At 39.8% G+C, this 20356-nt stretch overlaps 1 protein-coding gene across 1 annotated transcript in view; it reads right to left on the bottom strand.

The window, feature by feature from the left end:
• Nucleotides 1–20356, bottom strand: part of EP300 (EP300 lysine acetyltransferase) — a 71544-nt gene that overhangs the window by 35258 nt on the left and 15930 nt on the right. The window contains 4 exon segments of the mRNA XM_074271798.1: nt 975–1236; nt 2734–2910; nt 8471–8965; nt 8967–9133. Coding sequence (XP_074127899.1) covers nt 975–1236; nt 2734–2910; nt 8471–8965; nt 8967–9133 — 1101 coding nt within the window.

Genomic DNA, 20356 nt, shown 5'->3' with positions numbered 1-20356 from the left:
AAAACGACCCATGGGGCAGCTAAATGGCACAGTGGATAGAGCACTGGCCCTGGAGTCAGGAGGACCGGAGTTCAAATCCAGCCTCACACTTACTAGCTGTGTGGCCCTGGGCAAAGTCATTTCACCCCAATTGACTCTTCCCCCCTGCCCCCCCATGACCCTATGTTCTGTTTCTGAGCAAATGTTTATAGAAAGCAGTAATATTATCTAGCTTTCTGTCTACTAAGCTCAAGTGGCCACAGCAGAAATTGGAATTCGAGTTTGTTAGATGCATGTCATAACTGTGCTAGAGGCGCAGGCCTCGAAGGCAAAGCCAAAGTTTGCTGAGTGGCAGCAGGCTGTGCGAAAACCGAGGGCTTCAGCCAGCAATTCTTACCTTGGAGGTCCATGCCTCAGCCCAGGAGAGAGGCTCTTAATGGGAACTAGAGTCAGCTCTGTGCAAAGCAAAACTCAGCTCCTCTAGCACAAATGGAGAGTGCACAGGAGGGGACAGTCCCCCTAAACCCGTCTCCACACAGGTCTTGCCCCACTGCAGGACCCATCCCATCCCCTACTGCCCTGCAGGTGTGCTCATTAACAAATATAGTAACACACTCACTTCCCCTCAGAAGAGGGGCTACAGTCCTGTGCCAAAGAGGAGGCAACATTAAGTAATGTACGCTATATTTAGATATCAGTGGGATTAGGGAAAGGATGGCATGGCCTAGGGGCTAGCTAACCTCAGGACCACAGAAGCCTCCTCTGCTTTTCTGCCCACCCCCAATGCTGCCATTCTTTACGCCAACAGGGCTCCCTTCCCCCTGGGAACCCACTGCAGCCCCGACACCCCGCTTCCCTTACTCTCCACACAGCTCCTTTACCAAGAGACCCCACAGGTGCAACAGGAGCTGTTTGGCTGACAGTGTGCCTGGGAAGAGCCCCTGATCTCATCTACTGATTGCTCTGGATAATGCCTAAGCACCCACTCTACTTACCCTGGCAGGACTTGCCAGCCTGGCAATGTGTCATGTGGTTGAGGACATTCTTCATTGTGCGACAGTGGGGAAGGTTACACTGGCGCACTTCCCCGTTGGCTTGCTCGCGCCGCTGACACTTGTGGGCATGCAAGAGAAGAACAAGTTGCTGTTGAATGAGCTTCCTCTTCTCAGGATCAGCTGTGGGGGGTCCAGAACCCATTCCCTGGGGTGCAGAGGGCACCATGCCAGGTGGCTGAACTTGAGGGGCCTGCTGCTGGCCCTTAGAGAGACAAGAGCATGAACTGAGTTAGTGTCCGTTCCTTGCACCATCCCCCTCATTTCTCTAACACTACGGTGGGACTGGGGGACTCTGAGCAGCCCGTCCTGGCCCTCCCTCAGTACAAGTGAAGCTCCCTTCCCACAGGTGCAGCTAAGTCCTGGCACTGTGGATTTAGGCCTTTACCTACTTTAAGATGTAAGAGAATTTCTAGGATGTCAAAGACAACAAAGTGATAGCTCCTCGAAATGTTGTTCCTCCTAAGACTTGACAGAAAAAGTAAGATAAAATGGGATTCTCGGAAGCTAGGGACAGTTGAAGGAAAACTGAGTTTCTTTTCTTGAAATCTTACAAAATTAATTAGGTATCAAAGAAAAAATCGTCATGGTATTCATTCTCCTAAGGAAACGAGGGACCCCAAATTATAGGGGAAGTGACTGGTGTTTTGGTGACACAGGCACATTCTATACAGGTGAAGAAGTTAATGGGGGAAAAGAGTGGGGAGGGAGTGGAGAACTACTTAATCTGAGGTCAGCCAACTAGCATTTCTTTAGGCACCTACTGTATGCAGGCACTGTCCCTGCTTTCAAGAAGCTAACAGGGGAGAGAGACAAAGGCCTGGCTCACAAGTGCAGGCCAGTCCCACTTCTCTCTTAAGCGGGTGTCTTGATCCTAACAAATACGCTTCTAATGTCATTCTTGGAAGAAGAGGAGGTAGAATGAAGGAAGGATTCTTTCGCATCTGAAGCCTAAAACACTTACACAGGCACAAAGAGCAATAATAGAGTAAAAGCAAAACAAACAAAAGTCACGGGAAGACATTAAAAGTGAGGAATTCTTACTCAGTCCAACTTCCTCCCCTAAGAAAAGGGGGAAGAACACATCCCTTGACTTAATATCTAGCAGATATAGGTTGTTAGCAAGGTCTTAAAAGCTGTCAACTCAAAACGGCCAATGTGGAATGGCAAAGAGAAATGGAGTCCTAATTTGACTCACTAGTAAAATGATGAAAATAGCACTTGTAATACTTGCCTCATGGGAAAGGAAGTGCCATGGAAGGAAATGTTTTAGAAACTTTAAAGTACTATATAAAATAGGAGCAGCTTCTATCATCTATCTTGCCTTTATACCTGGAGATTTTAAACACAGTATACTTTAATTGATTGATTTAACCTGGTCAAGGCAAGACCCTTGAGGAACAAGGGAGGAGGAGATGCTATCATTGCTCCTTCCTAATTCCAACCACTGCCCCATAATCCCAGTGTGGCACCTGCCAGGCTCTGGGACACAGCACCACGCTTGTGTTCAAAGAAAAAATGAAAAAGCAGAGAAAGGCAAGTTATGCATATTTATGCACAATTCAATTTTTTCATATTTCAGAACAGGGAGATGGCCCCCTCCCCGCCCTCCCAGTGGCAAGGAGAGTGTTGGTTTCCCACCCTCAACCCTGGAAGAGAAGGCAATAATCTTAATCCCAACTTATCACAGAACATTACCTACCATGTTAGGCATCCCTGCTCCAGGAACAGGCTTTTTGTCCATTGGAAACTGGGGCAAGCTGTTGGGCATTCCAGCCTTGTTCTGCATCTGGGGTCCAATTCCAGCAGCTCCAATCTGTTGAGCAGGGTTCTGACTGTACGGTGGACCATAAGGATTGGGATTGTTCATTATTCCCATCTAGTAATGATAAAGAAGACAAGAATTGAAGTCAATGTACCGACTACATAACCATTTCATCTTTTCTAAAAAATCCCCTAATTAATGAAATCATTTTTTGCAAGAAAAAGCATTTCTTAACCATCTATAAACTAGAAAATGTTTGAGGGGAAAAAAATCTACTAATTAAAAATCATGTGTTTTATGGTTTATAAAAAGATAATCACAGATCTATAGGGGGAAAAAAATTTCTATAGCCCAACAGAGTTTAAGGCAATACATTAAATAGACTCAATAACTCCCCCTCCCCAACACACACAAAGGTACCTTGGCAGATATTAAGGCTTCATATAATCTCCAAAGTGCTTATTATTCTCCCTGTTTTCCCCACTGTATGCTTTTTTGTGCTGTGTTCACAAATCCACTTGAGTTACTCTAGGGCACAGTGACTAGCCATTCCCAGTTTAGAGCCATACCTATGAAGTCCCTTCAAACTCAAGTTCGCCATACACTAAGTGTGCAGCTAAGAAAATCCCTACAACCTCAACTTTAAGCTCTAAGGCAAGTCCAGGTGAGCAGCCAATGATTGTAAACACCGTGTACTTGGGACCGTGTATAATGGAAGGATGTGTAACTTGAGAAAAAAGGGAAAGATCCCAAGGATTCAAACAGGGAGAAAATAAGTTCAGAAACTTTCTAGAGGCTATTTAGGGATTACAGGGCACTCAAATTTGACCTGTGCCTCAAACCCTGACAAATCCAAGGGAGGAGCTGGAGTCTTGCCAAGGCCCAGCTTAAATTGGAGATCTGCTTAAAGGGTAATTGGTAATAGAAAGGGCAGAGCTACCTAAAATAGAAAGACCACTCCCATCCATGAAGAGGGAAGAGACAGGGGCCCTCTCCATGATCACGAATGTCCTGCTCCAGGAGAACGTGAGGAACGGTTCTTCTTCCCTTCTAAGTTAAGAAAGTGAATATATTCAAACTATATCAAAGGAGATCAGGGAGTAGGGGAGAAGTGACCTAAGCATTAGAAAAAAAACTATCAACAAATATTTATTTAAAGATTAAAGGTTGAATTCACATGCTAGTGCCCCAAGCCAACCAGAAATAACTTGGGGAAGGGAATCAAATAGTCAGGTGGAGGCTGGTTCTTTAATGGACAACACAATTTTAGGGTTAATCTGCATTTTTAGCTTTCTTTTTCTAATAATATTCTTGAGTCACATCACTAAAAATCCCTTTGTAAATGTTCATTCAGAATGAACAATTACTCTGAGCTGGTGCAAGGGACTCAAGCAAACCTTTGGAAATTGCCCTGTTTAAGCTGGAAATAAAAGCACTATCTTCCCCTAATAAATAATGAAGAGATTCCACCTCAAATCACAGGAACCCAAAAGAGTTTCAAGGAATTCAGAGACACAAACTGATGTGGAACCCCAAGTAAGCTATAATGATGGAAATGATAGTTCACCAAACTTTCAGTACCTGAAAAACTAAAAAGTGGGTCACAGACTAGACAATTAAGGTTAAGGTCTAGACCAGTCCTCAAACTTTTTAAATTTGGGGGGCAGTTCATTGTCCCTCAGACTGTGGGAGGGCTAGACTATAGTAAAAATTCACGCTCTGTCTCCGCCCCTCAGCCCATTTGCCATAAGCCAAAGGACCACGTAAATGTCCTCAGTGGGCCGCATCTGGCCCTTGGGCCGTAGTTTGAGAACCCTTGGTCTAGACCATCATCTATACTGGCAAAAAAAACCAAAACAAAAACAAAAACAAAAAAAACAAAAAACAAACAAAAAAAAACAACCACCCACTAAATGTTTCTTTCCTGTCATGAAGGATTTTCCAAAGGGGGGACTCCTTCTCTGCACATCCCCAAATGGCTGTTATAAAGGGCTTCTGGTTCTGTAGAGAGCCTTCACAACTAAAAAAAAAAAAAAATTACTTCCAAAAAAATGTAAAGTATTTACAACACAAAGAGGCAGCTACAAGATCTAACTACCTTCACACTCAAGGTGAGCAGGGTTCTCAAGAACCGATGATCAATTATTTAGGATCTCTTTGTTATTAAGGGGGGATGCTACAGCAATTTGAGATGGGATTACTTGGTCCCCAAGATCGATCTATTTAGTTAACAAATACCAGTTCACCAGGAACAGAAAGCTCTTCATTATCAGAGGTGGGGTCTGGACCCATTGGTTAAACTCAGTTGCCTTTGCAGAAACTATGCTCTTCAGTATTGAGTATTCAGTATTGGGACCCGATTTGGCAATATGTTCTTCAGTTGTTAGTTTTTGTTTTAAACTCATTTTCATTTCAAAATACAGCATATTCCTGTACCCTGCAAGCTGTTCTTTGTAGCATAAAGGAAATTCCAAAATCCAGTTTGAGTCAGTCTGTTAGTATGTGCTAAGAAGGGAAAAGAAGCACATTCTTCTGTGACCAAGCCTGGTCACTAATTACAGAGCATTCTGGTTGGTTTCTTCCCATGTTTGTGGTCACTGAATCTACAGTTCCTGTGCCTACATCAGTTTGACACTTTGCACTAATATTCTACTATATCCAGACCATTTAGCATTCCTTACTGGTGGAAACTTCTTTACCCCAACTCTGGTTCATAAGCTACTGATCTAAAATCCTATCTCAGAATGGCTGAGTGAGGTCAACCAACATTACCTACCCTACCTTTACTATTCTTGGACAATTTTGGGTTGTGTAGCCGTTTGAAATTCTCCGATGATTAATGTAATCTCTGAAATGGTTAACAGTTTCTTGACCACTGATAGGTAAAAAGTTCTTTTATTTTGAATAGATTTCACATTTTTCATGCTGTCACAAATATTAAAGATTTTGCCTAATTCCTTGCCCAATTTCTACTTTCTCTTCTCAACCTGGTTGTAAAACTTTTAAAATTGCATTTAAATGAAAATGTTATTGTTCTCTTTTGTGATTGTGGTTTAAGTAGTTAGATGTCTCCTCCTGGCCCCCTTATATGTCTATATTCTCTTTTTTTCCCCCATTTTGTTAAGTCCCAACTTGGGGCTCATGGTAGAAATAGAGGCAGTTCTTTCACAACAGAGCTAATGATCAATGTTGGATTCTTCCTTATCTAATCTGCACAACCATCAATGAGAGTGAAAGAGCGGACCACAAATACTTGTTACCAACAATAATTATTAAGACTGCCCTTTTGGTATCATAAATTAAATATACATCTTAAGAATCAGGAGTTAAATGAAGTCTAATTTTAGTCCCTTTGCTTATGTTTCCTTTTCTGACCTCTTTTTAATATAACAAATGGTTAATGGAAATTACATTATTTTATTGTTACTGTAAAAAGCTTAAAAACTTCAGTAGCTTTATTCAGAATGAGTTATACGACAATCTCCATAGCATTTTATGGGTTTTGCATGGCACTTTTGTAAAAAATACCTTGAGAGGCAAGCAATTAATGCATTTAGAGTGGGCAGTTTAGAAATGAAGAAAAGGGGGTTCAGAGAGGTTTTGCCTTAACTGGTAATTTTTACTTAAACTAGAACTGGGATTTAACCTTAACTTATAAGGCCATAGTTTGTCCAATTCATTATACGAGCATATGACATCATCTTTTCCAGCTCAACAGTAACTGCATTTCATGTTACATAGATCTTAAACCATCATAGTCTGAAAAGCCTTGCTAATTGGAAGGGGCAGATTATTTGGGCTCCATTTCGCTTCCTTTCTATTAATAAATACTTATTCTATCATTTTAATCCAATTCTTGTACAAGAGGACACTGGAAAGATACGGTTGTGTAGTTCCTCTAGGAAAGTTGGCCATCTGGGATACATTTCTCTAAACTTGGCTCAACCTGCCTGGCAGATACTTCAGGAATTCTGTAAAATTTCAGCGAGCAAAAACATCACTAAAGCTGCAAACTACAGGATTCAACAATTCTTATTCCTCAGGCCCCACATTGCTGGATCAAAAACCCCATTTATTACATCACCCATTACTACTATCTGCCCACCTCAACTCCATCAAAATTTATTTTGTTTTCCACAAATAACCAATGATTTTAATCCTGCAACTATAACTAATTAAATCACATAAGCAGTGCATCTGGGAAAATCTCCACTTTGCTAAATTTTCCCAAATATTTCAGTGATTAATATTGCACGAAAGGAAATATGAGAACTGACTTAATCAAAGCAAATAAGTAAATCTGCTTCTATAGGTCATGAAAAGACTGACAAGCATCTTGGATTGAAGGCCAGAAAACTGAGTAATCTGAGTTTCTGCCTTTTATACATACATACATACATACATATATATATATATATATATATATATATATATATATATATATATATATATATGTTCCTTTTAAGCGGCTTTACTATTCTGATAGGTCAGATCTCTTTCTCAAGGCCTTCCTCCTCTGTAAAGATATTGATAGCATTGATCCAATGAGTTAACACACATAAAGCACTTGGCAATGCTTAAAGGGTTAATGCTTGGGGCAGCTAGGTGAGGCAGTGTAGAGTACCAATCCTGGAGTTGGGAGAACCTGAATCAAATCTGACCCTGACTTCCTAGCTGTGTGACCCTGAACCAGTCACTTCGTCCTGTTTGACTGGGTTCTCTCATTTATAAAATGAGCTGGAGAAGGAAATGACAAACTACTCCAATTTGGAGAGTTGGAACACTGAAAAAAAAATCACTGAACATCAACAAGAGAAGCTTGGGAAGACTTAGGCCAATGGTTTCAGGGTGAAGGCAGCACAGAGACAATAATGGGGGAAATTGAATGCTTCCAAACAGAGAGAAAGTTTGGCCTCTCAAAGGAGCTCTGGGGAAGACAGCCCTGGTCACCTTTTGGTAGAAGGAGTTCCACACTTGGACATTCATACCTATGATTTTGACTTTTTTCAATGTATTGTCCAGTTCTGCTCTTTTTTCTACAAAAATATTCTATATTATGTGTGACTATCTCTCGAGGAGGTATGACCTGCCTTGATCTAATAAATCTTTATTGCTGTTGTGTTTTTTCCAGTTGTTCTTATTTAGGGTTTTCTTGGTAAAGATGCTGGAGTGGCCATTTCCTTCTTGGGCTCATTTTAAATATGAGGTGACTGAGGCAAACAGGGTGAAGTGACTTTCAGCTAGCAAAAAGATGCCATTTTAAACACCTGAGCCACAATTCCGCGTTAAAAGCAACACTGTGCTCTTGGCTTCCACTATGTTGGGGAAAAATCACATGTACACATACACATAACAGATGCACTACATGGAGTGAAGGAGGTGAAGGTTAAAGATTTGAGATGCAGTGGTGAGATGGGCTGCAATCCAGATGTGGCGAGTGGCCTGTGTAGGAGCATTAAGATGGCTAACAGTAGGTCAGTTTGGTCAGAACATATACTTTATGTTTTAGGCAAAAGCAGAGCGGTGTGTGATGAGTTTGGGGACAGCAAAATGACTAGTTCAAACCCATGTGGATACCATTTTGACAGCTGAGAGAAAGAGTAGATGTGACCTAATAATTGAGTAGTGCTAAATAATGACCCAGAGAGAGTTAAAATTAACCCCACCCCCTTACCTTGCCCAAAGCTCCTCCAGGCTGTGGACCCCTTAATCCAGCTTGTCCTCCCATCTGGGGAGAGCCTTGTTGCAGCGGCTCAGCCAGTAAATTGCCTGCACTTCCCATGCCTTGGTTTGGATATGGCATGTTCGGTCTCCCTCTGCCCGCTCCAATGGAACCGTTCATGACTTGACTTGGCATCATCCCCTGCCCATTGCCTGTAGCTAACATGCCAGGATTCATGCCAGCACCCATGCCTGTGTTCATCCCGAGTCCAGGCTGATTAACCGGACTGTTCACTCCTGGGATCATACCCGCGGCAGACTGTGCGGAAGGACCTTGATTTGGCCCGCTGGCACCCACTCCCATGTTCGGAGAAGTCAAGCCGGCCTGGCCCATGGGGCTTTTGACCATGCTATTCAATATTCCCATTCCAGGACTGTTCTGCTGGGCTTGAGTAGCCATGCCTTGTCCAGGACCACCGACTCCCATATTGAGATTCGGGGAACTGCCAGGCCCGTAACAATTCAGAAAGCTGTTTATGTTTTGAGGCAGCATCTTGTGCTATGCTAAGACTTGACTGGATCTGATTAATGTCGCCACCATTGGTAAGTCCCAATTCTGAAGAGTTGATTAATTCATCTGGTAAGTCGTGTTCTAAGTCAAACAAGGATCCAAAATCTAGAAGAGAAAAACAACAGAAAATTAAGGCTTAGAAAATGAGGAGACCCAGAACAATGGTTTTTTACTACTGAACATGTTCAGCTTTCCACATTTCTAGTCTCATGGAACCAGAACCGTAAACCAAGCCCCTATGAATGTACGGGATGCACCACATTCACTTCCTGACACAATGAGCCCACAAGGAATACACGTGAAAGACTTCAGAGTGTCATAAGTTGTGCTATTTATAACAGAGAAAAGATGAATTTAAATATTTTGATGGTAGAATGGCTAAAGAAATAGTAAAATAGACCCTGAATGACAAAGAAATGTAAGAAAGTAGATGAAGTAACACCTTGAAGATGACAAAATGCTAATAATTATTAGATTAAAAAAGGACAGCTCAAGGATGGGCTCAAGAATAAGCTTTGGGGATGGGGTCAACATGAATGCTTGTTTGCCTTCACTGAGAAAAAAAAAAAGGTAATGACAGCCAAACCAAGCACAGAGAGAAAGATTATAGACAATAAATTGTTGTAAAAAATTACACTATTTTTCCCCATTAAGTGAAAGCTAAGTTCTACATTTGCATTGTAGGGTTTCGCTCTAGATTATTAGCACTTGGTGAGGAAAAAAAAAAGAAACACTGAGCTTCATACAATAGCACCTTATATGTTCTAGGTGCTCAATAAATGTTCTACATCATCAGGAACAAACATTAGCATTCAGCAGAGATGGCTTTGGCAATATCTCATGGGAAGAATTACACACTTATAGGAATTTCCCGGCCTCACAGAAGATGGCTGGCTAGTCTGCAGAATACAGACAAGGGTTGTGCAACAGACTTTGATAGAAGAAAAGACAATTGGACTCTTGGAGCAGGCCTATCATTTTGGCTTTGAAAGCCTCACCTTCTCACCAACCACACCTACTAAGATCATGCATTCACTATGTCATAACCTAAGAAATATAACTCGGAGCTAAAAAGAAATGAATAGATGCTCACCCTCCATTCCAATAAAGATAAGACCTCTAGCCCCAAACAGACCTAATTTCTCTTAATCTACCATGCAGCTCTCAAGAATGGAGTGGAAAAAAAAAAGGAGAGAATGGGTTACCAATCAGATAATACTATATGCAAACTAAGATGATTAAAGAGTGCTTCACCTAAGTTTAAACTAATCATAACTATGACAGTAAAAAGGGAGGACATGAATATATTTCAATCACCTTGCCCATTTTAAAAATCTCTTTTTAAACATAACTTTGAGAAATATACTTAGAAATAAACATATTTAACCATTTAAAAATTATTCTTATTTATACAGCCAAGGAACCTACCTACTTGTGCCCAACACAAGGATTGGATTTAATCCAGACCAGACTTATCATCCCAATTAATTGAACCCTACAATCTCCTCTCCATTTAACTGTCTAGAGATACTGTGCTAAAAGAAGAACCTTAGCACTCAGGAGGTTGCCCTAAGGTACAACAGAATGCAAAGAAGCTATGAGATTTTTGATTTTATCATCCTGCAAATAAACTTATCTGTGGGCAAGGTGTTGTTCTAGCACAGGGGATACCAAAAGTTCAATTTTTATGTTTTGATATTCAGGTTTCTCAATTTAAAAAAAAGGGGGGGAAGAGGGAAGGGGCAGGAGACAATAACAACTACCTTCCAAGGTTGTTATAAGGATCAAATAGAACAATTACTTGTGCTTAGTGTTGGACTTTGTTGGCAACAGAGAAATACTGATAATTTATGTGGATTTATTTTGTATCCTGCCACTTTGCTTAAGTTGTATAACTATTATTTAATGATCAGCTTGACTCATATATACATTTTCTTATCCTTTGCTGTTATGTTAATAAACAGATAAATTTTTAATGGGATTTTTATTTATTTCCATTGAGCTGGAACCAATTACCATGTTTTACAACTTGGAATTTGATACTATTTGATGGGGACAGAATTTAATGTCCAAAATAATTGTGCTCAGCTGTGATTTTCTTTTTCTGTTTTATTCGGCCTGTGAAAATGCTTTTTAAAATTCATTAAATTCAGAATTAAGAGATCGATGATATGAACATTTCTTCAAAGAACTATCAACCATTGCTATTAAACTACTAATAACCACATGAATTTAGCTCTTCAGGAAATTAGCAAACGTTAAGAGATGAACAGTCAATGTTTGAAGGATTGTGGAGGGAGGCATTATTCTAGAAGTCTGAAATGATATTATTCCGGAAAGCAATTTTGTCAAGTGACTTGTCTCCATATCCTTGCATTCACTTCACAGCTAAATATCTGCCCATTCCAGGGGCCAATGAGAAAAACATTCCATATATTACAAATGACGTATAACATTGTTTTGTTGTTGTTGTGGGTGGTGGTGGTAGTAGTAATAGTAGTAGTAGTAGTAGTAGTAGTAGTAGTAGTAGTAGTAGTAGTAGTAGTAAAATAGAAACAAAGTAAATACCGAGCAAATGGAGAACACTTAGACAAATCATGGTGAACGAATATAAAGTCATATTGCTACACTGTAAGAAAAGATGAATATGATGAAGCATGGGAAGAGCAAAATCAGGCAAACAGGATATGCAACTGCAAAAATGTAAATGTTAGGGGCAGCAACAACAAAATAGAAATGGAATGTGATCAAGTCAATGACCCAGCTCAGCCCTGTAGGACACTGCAGGTGATGTCTTTTTGATATGTTGGCAAATCTTGGTGAAAGGCTTTTTTTTTTTTTTTTTTTTGGGGGGGGGGGGCGGGGGGGAAGGTGGTTCTTTTTTTTTTTTTCTCTTTTTTAATCTTTGTTGTAAGTTTACACACACACAGTCATAGTTTAAGAGTTTGGCAGAGAAATGGAAGGGAGATTTATAGAAGAGAGGCTTGTTAAGAAATTTGAGACCTGAGTGTGTTTTTAAGAAGCATAGAAGGAGTTAGTAAATAGGGAAAAATTGAGAGGGATACCTGAGAATGGAGGCAATTTCCTGAAGAAAATGGGTATAGAGGGATTGTCCTGGCAAGAGGGTTAAAATAAGGGATATTGAGGATGACAATTACTCAAGAAAAACTGACAAGAGAAGTTGAAACCACCTGGATTCTTGAAAAAGAATAAAATGATTTAGTAAATACTGCCAATGACTTAATGTACATAAGTAACACGTGCTATATAATAGCAGTACATGTTAATAACAGAAATAAACATATCTGGGTATATGTTCAAAATTTCCACTGATGGGTTGCCTAATCAAAAAAGTCTGGAGACTTTTAGATAATTGAGGACCAGTTAAGAGACTTCCCACGCTATCCAGATATGATAGAAAACCACCTCATCTTCCCTATTTTTATGACCATCTACAAGTAGAGTCTGCTTGGTGAAAAGCAATTATTTCAATTATTTCACTCAATGGCACATACACAAAGATTCTCAAATCTCAAGTTAAGCAGCAGTTAACCTTAAGGTTAAAAAAAAGAAAATCATTTTGCCCAAATAGGTGCATATTTAGGAAAACAAAGAGAAGCATTCTATCAGCAGAAGCTGGCAAGCCTGAAATTTTTGTTCTCATATATGAATTTGCTGATAAAATTTCAGGAAATTCAATTGTTTTTGTTGAACCTATGAAAGAAAGTTACTTTTCAAGTGAAAGGGTAAGATTAGGAATCAAAGTCTGATCAGTTTGACATATTATTGCTGGAAGTGATCTAGGCAAACCCTCTCAAAACTGCATACTCAATTCTCCTTGTTTAATAAAATGTTTTGGTTGGGAATTCATTCCCCTCCCCTTTTATACTATTTAATCCCACAAATACCACTGGAAAGTAAGGAAAAAACATGTCCTCAAGTAGAACTGTGAGCACCTTGATCCTGTCAATTTATCTAATTAGTATAAGAGCTGGTTTTTTCAATCCTTTTTCCTTCATTGGCTTGATTTCCATAGATATTTATTGCTCAAGCAAGATTAATTTAAACAAGATTCTGACCCAACTTTAAGGGAATTTCAAGTAGTTCCACTTAAGAGATCTGTCTAGAAACCTCAATTTCAATTGTGGCCATCTAGAGATCACACCAACTTTGATAATTGGATGACTGAATATTAAACATAATGCCTGTGCAGACAGAGATTTGTTTTGTGGAGCAATTATGTTTTTAAGAACAAGCTTTTAATCTATTCAAGGATGTCACCTACAGTTGTTTCCTCTTAAATTTAATATCAAGAATTGCTACAATTTCTACAGTGTCCCATTTCAGTCATTCAATATGCATTTATTAAATACCTACTATGTGCCAAGCACTCTGCAAAGAATTGACAGGCTCAACTTGATTGATAGGGAGACAACATGCAAACACACTAAGAATAAGCTATAGAAAAACAAAACAAAAAAAAAAAAAAAGAATTCACAAAGGGAAGGTACTAGAATTAATAAAAAATGGGAAAGGTTTCCTATAAAATCCTATAAATATAGAATTTCCTAGAAAATTCCTATAGAAAATAGGGATTATAGTTGGGACATCTAGGTACAGGTTTGGCCAATAAAAATGTCCAGAGTCAGGAAATGGAATTTTGTGTGAGCAACAGCCCAGAGTGTCACTGGGGAGTGGGAGGAAGACTACAAATAGGGGATGGGGAGGAGAGGTTTTGAAGGATTTTATATTTGATCCTGGAGATGATGGGGAGCCCATTACAGTTTCCTGAGTAGAGAGGAGGGGTGTGTATGTGTGACATAGTACTGAATGAAGATTGCACTAGAGCAGAGAGAGACTTGTGGCTACAAAACATCCTGCAGACTCCTGTAACAGTCCAGGTGTTGAGAAGGTAAGGCCTGCATTAGGGTGGTCATGGGAACAGGAGGGAAGGGGGAAGAGCATGTAGAATTCTGCAAAGGTCTTTGCAACAAGTGAGGTGTCATGGGTGACAAAAGTTGTAAGCCTAGAGCACACAGTAATAAAGAGGTTTGGAAGGGGGAAGAGCTTGGGGGAAAAAAATCAGTTTTTGACATGTGGGATTTAAAGTGTATATGAGACAAAGTCATAATGGTAGGGAAGAAGAAAGCAAAGTGGCAATAAAGGAAAGTGTGAATGAGTGGAAATATAGCCAGATGTCTAGGGATTTTAAATCTGCTAAGCAGTTGGAGATGTGAAACAAAGTCTCAGGAACGTAGATTTGAGAATCTTTAGCATGCGAGAGAACTGATATAGGACAAAAGAAGACCTAAAGAGAGTCCTGTGGATCATTTCTGTAGAAGTAGCCAGCCAATCTCTGGACAACTCTATCCTTCCCTAATATAGAGAAACAAGACTCACCTGCTCCCATTAAGGACACAGGTCTTTAACTTGGGGCTGTTGCAACCTGTTTAATATTTCGATAACTTTTCAATGTAATAGGTTGCCATAGTAATGTCATGCATTCTTATTTTATACATCTTAATAAGCGTGATTCTAAGAAGGGTCTCAAACTTCAGACTGCCTGAGGAGGCTAACACAAAAAAGAATAAAAAGATCCTTCAAATATGCAAGGCCACATATTGCTTGTTCCTGACTATCACACTGTTAACACCTACAGAGGGCAAAGAAATCACCAACACTGATCCCTCTTCCTTTCATTTTCACACAAAAGTTTCTAGTTACAGCTCTCATCCTGAGTTAGCCACAATCTCCCTAGGCCTATAAGGGAGCTGGATCCCAAGGTCCCTACTGGAATCAACCACTTTCAGGTCACTCATTAAATATGCTGACCACATGCTGGGATAAACAGTAGTGTCTTCTCCCCTCACCCACCCCCTGAGGCTGGGGTCAAGTGACTTGCCCACGGTCACACAGCTAGGAAGTGTTAAGTGTCTGAGACCAAATTTGAACTCGGGTCCTCCTGAATTCAAGGCTGGTGCTCTATCCACTGTGCCACCTAGCTGCCCCCTGTAGTGTCCTTTTTACTAGGAATATATACTTACCCCTCCACTCTCTTTACCCCCAGGGTTATTTTAGTTTTCTTGACTAGTTCCAAATCCATTTAAATGATATAGTCCATATTTCTCCACTTTTTACATTACAATAGCATGGAAAATTATCAAATAATTTATTGAAATCCAGAATTGTTTTCTCTTTCATACTTCCAAACTATTTTAGAAATCTTATCCAAAAAATTAATAAAAGTTACTCTGGCCTATCATTGTTGACAAGTCCATACTCACAAACCATTTTTTATAACATTTTAGAATCCAAGTCAAACTCACTAGCATAAAGATTAAAGATCTCCTCTCTACCCCTTTTTGGCCTCATGTATCAACATCTGGATGATGGAATATAATGAATATCATATGGTTTAAAAAGGATAAAATAAAGGAAATGCTCACTTTAAGTTCACTAAGTAAGGCTAGGAGACTGGTACTTTTTGCTTCAAAACACATGTTTGTTCTAGAAATGAGGGGAGAAAGAGCATCTCTAGCAAGATTCAGAATGTTTCAGTCCTCAATCTATAAGTGATCTTGAAGAATAAACTAGAAAGGAAAAGATCACCCACAAAATAGAGCCCCAGGAGAGGCAGGGAGTGTCTGCCCTTAAATAACTTAATTTGTACAGGACAAAACAAAAATGGTTAAAAAGAAATAGAAATAAAAGGTAATTTTAGTAGGAGAAACAGTAGATGGAGTTACAGCTGAGCTCCGGACAGAAGGTAAAAAATATATATTTATAATCTTTTCTTCCCACTGCTTCTCATCTCCACAAAGGGAAAAAAAAAAAAAAAAGAAGAAGCGCCCTCATCATTAACATACATAATCCAACCAAACCAATCCTCCAAACTAGCCATGGCTGAGAACGTATGATTTCATTTTCAATCTGCCATCTTCCATTTTCTGGACTCAATACAATGCACGGATCAGCGTTCTGATGTCTTTCAAAGTTGTATTTCTCTATAATATTGTAATTTTTCTTCTAGTTCTACTCATTTTACTTTGTTCCAATTCCTACATCTTTCTCACAAAGCTGGAATTCTAAAAGGTATAATTAAAAGGGAATTTATCCTAGGGAATCCCCATAGAAAAGTCATCCTTAAAGGGAACAAGAGGAAGCAGTGGAATAGCCAGTATGCAGAAGCCCGATTTGGATGGACTATGGATAGAGGGTAAGTGAAGGGGGAAGCAAGGAATGATATTTAAGGATAGAGTTACAGACTGGTATCAGGTTATGAAGGATTTGAAATGGCAGATGGAGAACTTTCTGGTTGAAGCTAAAAGAAGCCACTAGAGTTGACTGAGCAGTGGTCAGGTCTATACTTAGGAATGGATGAACTGGAGAGGAGAGATGAACTCCCTAGAAGAAACAATCAGGTTTGTTGAATTCACACAAAAAAATAGTGTGGCTCTAGCTAGAGGGGAGAAAGTGATTTTCCATCTTGTTTTTCTAAGACTCTCCCCTTTTAAAGGTGCTCATCCTGAGTTACCTTCGTTCTATCTTTCTTCATAGGTTTCTGTTTACATTTAAGTTGGTGAAGGAGTTCCCTGAACACCTTTGATGCCTTTAGTTAACTCCTCTGTTCTTCATTAGAAAGATTTACCTTTTTTCCCTTAAATAATTCCCTGAAAGAGCTTTTCCCATACCTCATGACTTTGGGGCCAACAAGCTTGACCCTTCTCTTCTCTCTGAAATATGCTCTTCTAAAATCGTGTCTGTGCATCACACCCCTTCTTTAGCATTGGCTCACATTAGTTCTAGTTCAGTACCAACAGTTCTGCCTCTCAGGAAGATTCCTATTCACTCCAAGGCCCTAATCCCACCCCTGTTAAGTACCTCCTCTTTCATCCCAGGTTTCAGGACTCTGATAGATCAGTTTTTCTGAATCCACTTATTACAAAAATATGCCTTAAGATTCAGGCTTTTAGTCCTTCCTCTCCCCATAATCTCTCCCTTTGTTCCCATAGCTTTGCCATTTTGTATAAGAACTACACAAACGACTCCCAAATCTTCCTGGAACAAGCACCATAGCTTGTCCACCAGGTCAACTACAGAGCCTGCTCTAAGGTTTTTCCATTTGTCCTTATTGAACAGAGACTTTTGTGAAAGCCTGTTACAATAGCAAAACTTTCCTCTTGTAGTCGACCTCCCAAACCATTGGATTGTCTAATTTTTTTTCCAAATCTATTGATTTGATCTTTTCCGTCTTCTGTACTGTTTACAAATGTTTTCATTTGCTCCCTAGTGCCACAACTCAGGACTTTTACAACAGGACACCTGCCCCCATTTCCTCCTGGTTGAGCTCTCTCCTTCCCCTTGCAGCTCTGCACCTCCTAGGCCATGACTCCCAAATGGTTACTTGTTGCCCCAAAGAGACTGGTTCCTGTGTTGCCTACTCGATGTCTATGCGCTGCCTATACCCTAACTAAGTATACCCTATATATATATATATATATATATATATATATATATATATATATATATACCCTAACTATGCTACTGAATTTTAAGGCTTTAAAATTTAGAATCTAAAACAAACACCCCCCTCCTGGGAAACTCTGCCCAGCCCATGCCTCCTTCAGGGCCAACCAAGCTGTATTCTTTCCACTTCTCCACACTACCAAACTATTATTATTACAAGGGGAAAAGATGCTGTCTTAACTCTTGAGATACTACTATACACTTTTCAGATGGGCTAAGATGACAGGAAAAGATAATGTGGGAGGGGATGTGGGAAAACTGGGACACTAATACACTATTGGGGGAATCTGTGAATTGATTCTGGAGAGCAATTTGGAACTATGCCCAAAGAGCTATCAAACTGTGCATACCCTTTGACCCAGCAGTGTTTCTACTGGCCCTGTATCCCAAAGAGATCTTAAAGGAGGGAAAGGGACCCATATGTGCAAAAATGTTTGTGGCAGCCCTTTTTGTAGTGTCTAGAAACTTAGTGGATGCCCATCAATTGGAGAATGGCCGAATAAAATGTGGTCTATGAATGGAATATTACTGTTCTGTAAGAAACAACTAGCAGGATGTTTTCAGGATGTTTTCAGAGAGGCCTGGAGAGACTTACATGAAGGGAAATGAACAGAACCAGATTATACATGGCAACAAGATTATATGATGATCAATTCTGATGGACGTGGCTCTTCAACAGTGAGATGATTCAAACCAGTTCCAATAGAGCAGTAATGAAGAGCGCCATCTACCCCCAGAGAGAGGACTGTGGGGACCAAGTATAGACCACAACACAGCATTTTCACTCTTTTTGTTGTTTGCATTTTATGTTCTCATTTTTCTTCCTTTTTGATCAGATTTGCCTGGTGTAACAAGATAATTATGTAAATATCTATGCATATATTGGATTTAACATGCATTTTCACCATGTTTAACATATATTGGATTATCTAGGGGAGGGGCTGGGGGGGAAGGGAGAAAATTGGAACACAAGGTTTTGCAAGGGTCATTGTTGAAAAATTATCCTTGCATGTTTTGAAAATAAAAAGCTTCAAGAAAAAGTAAAAGAAAAGATGAGGTCTTGCCTAAAGTTTTTACCCAGCCTAGTCCAATGCCCTCTATGTTAATAGTGCTATGCAGGGTAGCAATAAACGCTGAATTTGCTTTCTTTGAAAAGCTGTTCTGTAGAGACTCAAGTCAATTTTATCAGGCCTACTGGGGACAGCAAGGCAAAGTCTGCTGTATGAAACCTGAGAAACCGCAAAAGACAAATTATGGAAGGTGCCAAAGGTCCCTCACAAGACTTATGAGCACTTGTAGCCTTTCCTAACTCGTCCCCAGTGTGGCTAGGAGGTTCAGAACTGGGAAGAGCTTCTCCTTTACCCTCACTTGACAGCCAATATACATACTACATTATGTCACAAGAGAAATAGATGTAAATGTCAATTATGTATGCAATACCATTCCCTGTTTTAAGGATTCCAGCAACAACAACAAAGGCATGACAATCTGCAAGTTCGTTGTATAACTGGGTATTCTAATTTCTCTATTCTTACTCTTATCTTCTAATCTTATAAAGGCAAATACAGGGAGCAGAGCCCTACTGACCTACTCCTTGCTCACCTTCACATTACCTCAATATGATCATAATTATGCACCACAAGATCTAGAACCATCTTAGCTCCTGTATCCCAAGCCTAGTATAGGACACAAATCTCCATCTTGTACATGATCATAATACTAAGTTGGGAAACATGTTAATTCTGTTTTCTTCAAACTTGTGTTTAGATAGTAGAGAATGCCTCACTGCCTAAGGAGCAAACCAGATTTCCTTCCTGACAGTTGTAAAGAGCTAATGGGAATCATGAGAATTTCTTCATTTTCACATACATTTTAAAGCTATCTGCAGTGTCTGTTTAAAGTGGGATCTGCTGAGACAGCTAAGAAAAATTAAAGAGTATTGGAGAGCCGGTGTATCTTAACTAGCTCAATAATGAAGATATAGAAATAAACAATCCATTGGAAAACATCCACCTGTTCCCCACATAAGCAAAGTGCTGGGAAAATGGGAGAGAGGCTGAGACCCTCTTCAGAAGTATCCATAGGAGTTACCAGTACTGCCCCACTGCCCAAGTGCTGGCTTCTAGATATATCCCTGCCCAAATGGGAACTACATAATGATTTCAAAGGTTTTTCCTTTTCCTTCTTCCCAACTGGAGGGAAGAAAGGGCTGCCAAAAAAAGAAAAGAAGACCATTAAAATCTATTTTCAAAATGCAAAGAGAACAGAGGAAAGGCCACAAAGGAAGCAGAGACAAAGAACAGTTTTGAAATTGCTGTGAGTATATTCTAAACATAACAGAAGCAAGCTGGACATACATTGCAATTTCACATACAACCCTGTGTTTCCATTGTGCATATGCAGGGTTCAGTTTGGTTGATACATGTTAATTTTTTAAAAATAGGAATACAAAAATAAGGTTATGAAAAAAAACTGAATGTCTGAAAAGATAAAGCTCAACATCTCTCTCCTTCCCTTTCTGGACAGAGGAGATCTAGAAGCAGAGTCATTCACACCTATGGGAGGAAGAGAGAACAGGAGTTCTCATCCAACAAGTGGCAGGCACAAATCACAAATTACACAAAATGGAAAAGCTCCTCTCCTGAGGAGCCACAACCCCTGGTGCAGGGCCTGATAATGTCATGTCTGGACAAGCCTTCTAGCTGGTCTGCCATCCCATACCTTCAACTCAGCATGATCTTCCTAAACATCAACCTTTACTATGTTCTCCTTCAGGTCAACCAACTCCACTGGCTCTCTATG

The sequence above is a fragment of the Sminthopsis crassicaudata genome, chromosome 5 (genome assembly GCF_048593235.1).
Source record: "Sminthopsis crassicaudata isolate SCR6 chromosome 5, ASM4859323v1, whole genome shotgun sequence".
NCBI classification, from domain to species: domain Eukaryota; kingdom Metazoa; phylum Chordata; class Mammalia; order Dasyuromorphia; family Dasyuridae; genus Sminthopsis; species Sminthopsis crassicaudata.
The sequence above is the reverse complement of the archived record's forward strand: the minus strand, read 5'-3'. Positions and strand labels throughout refer to the sequence as shown.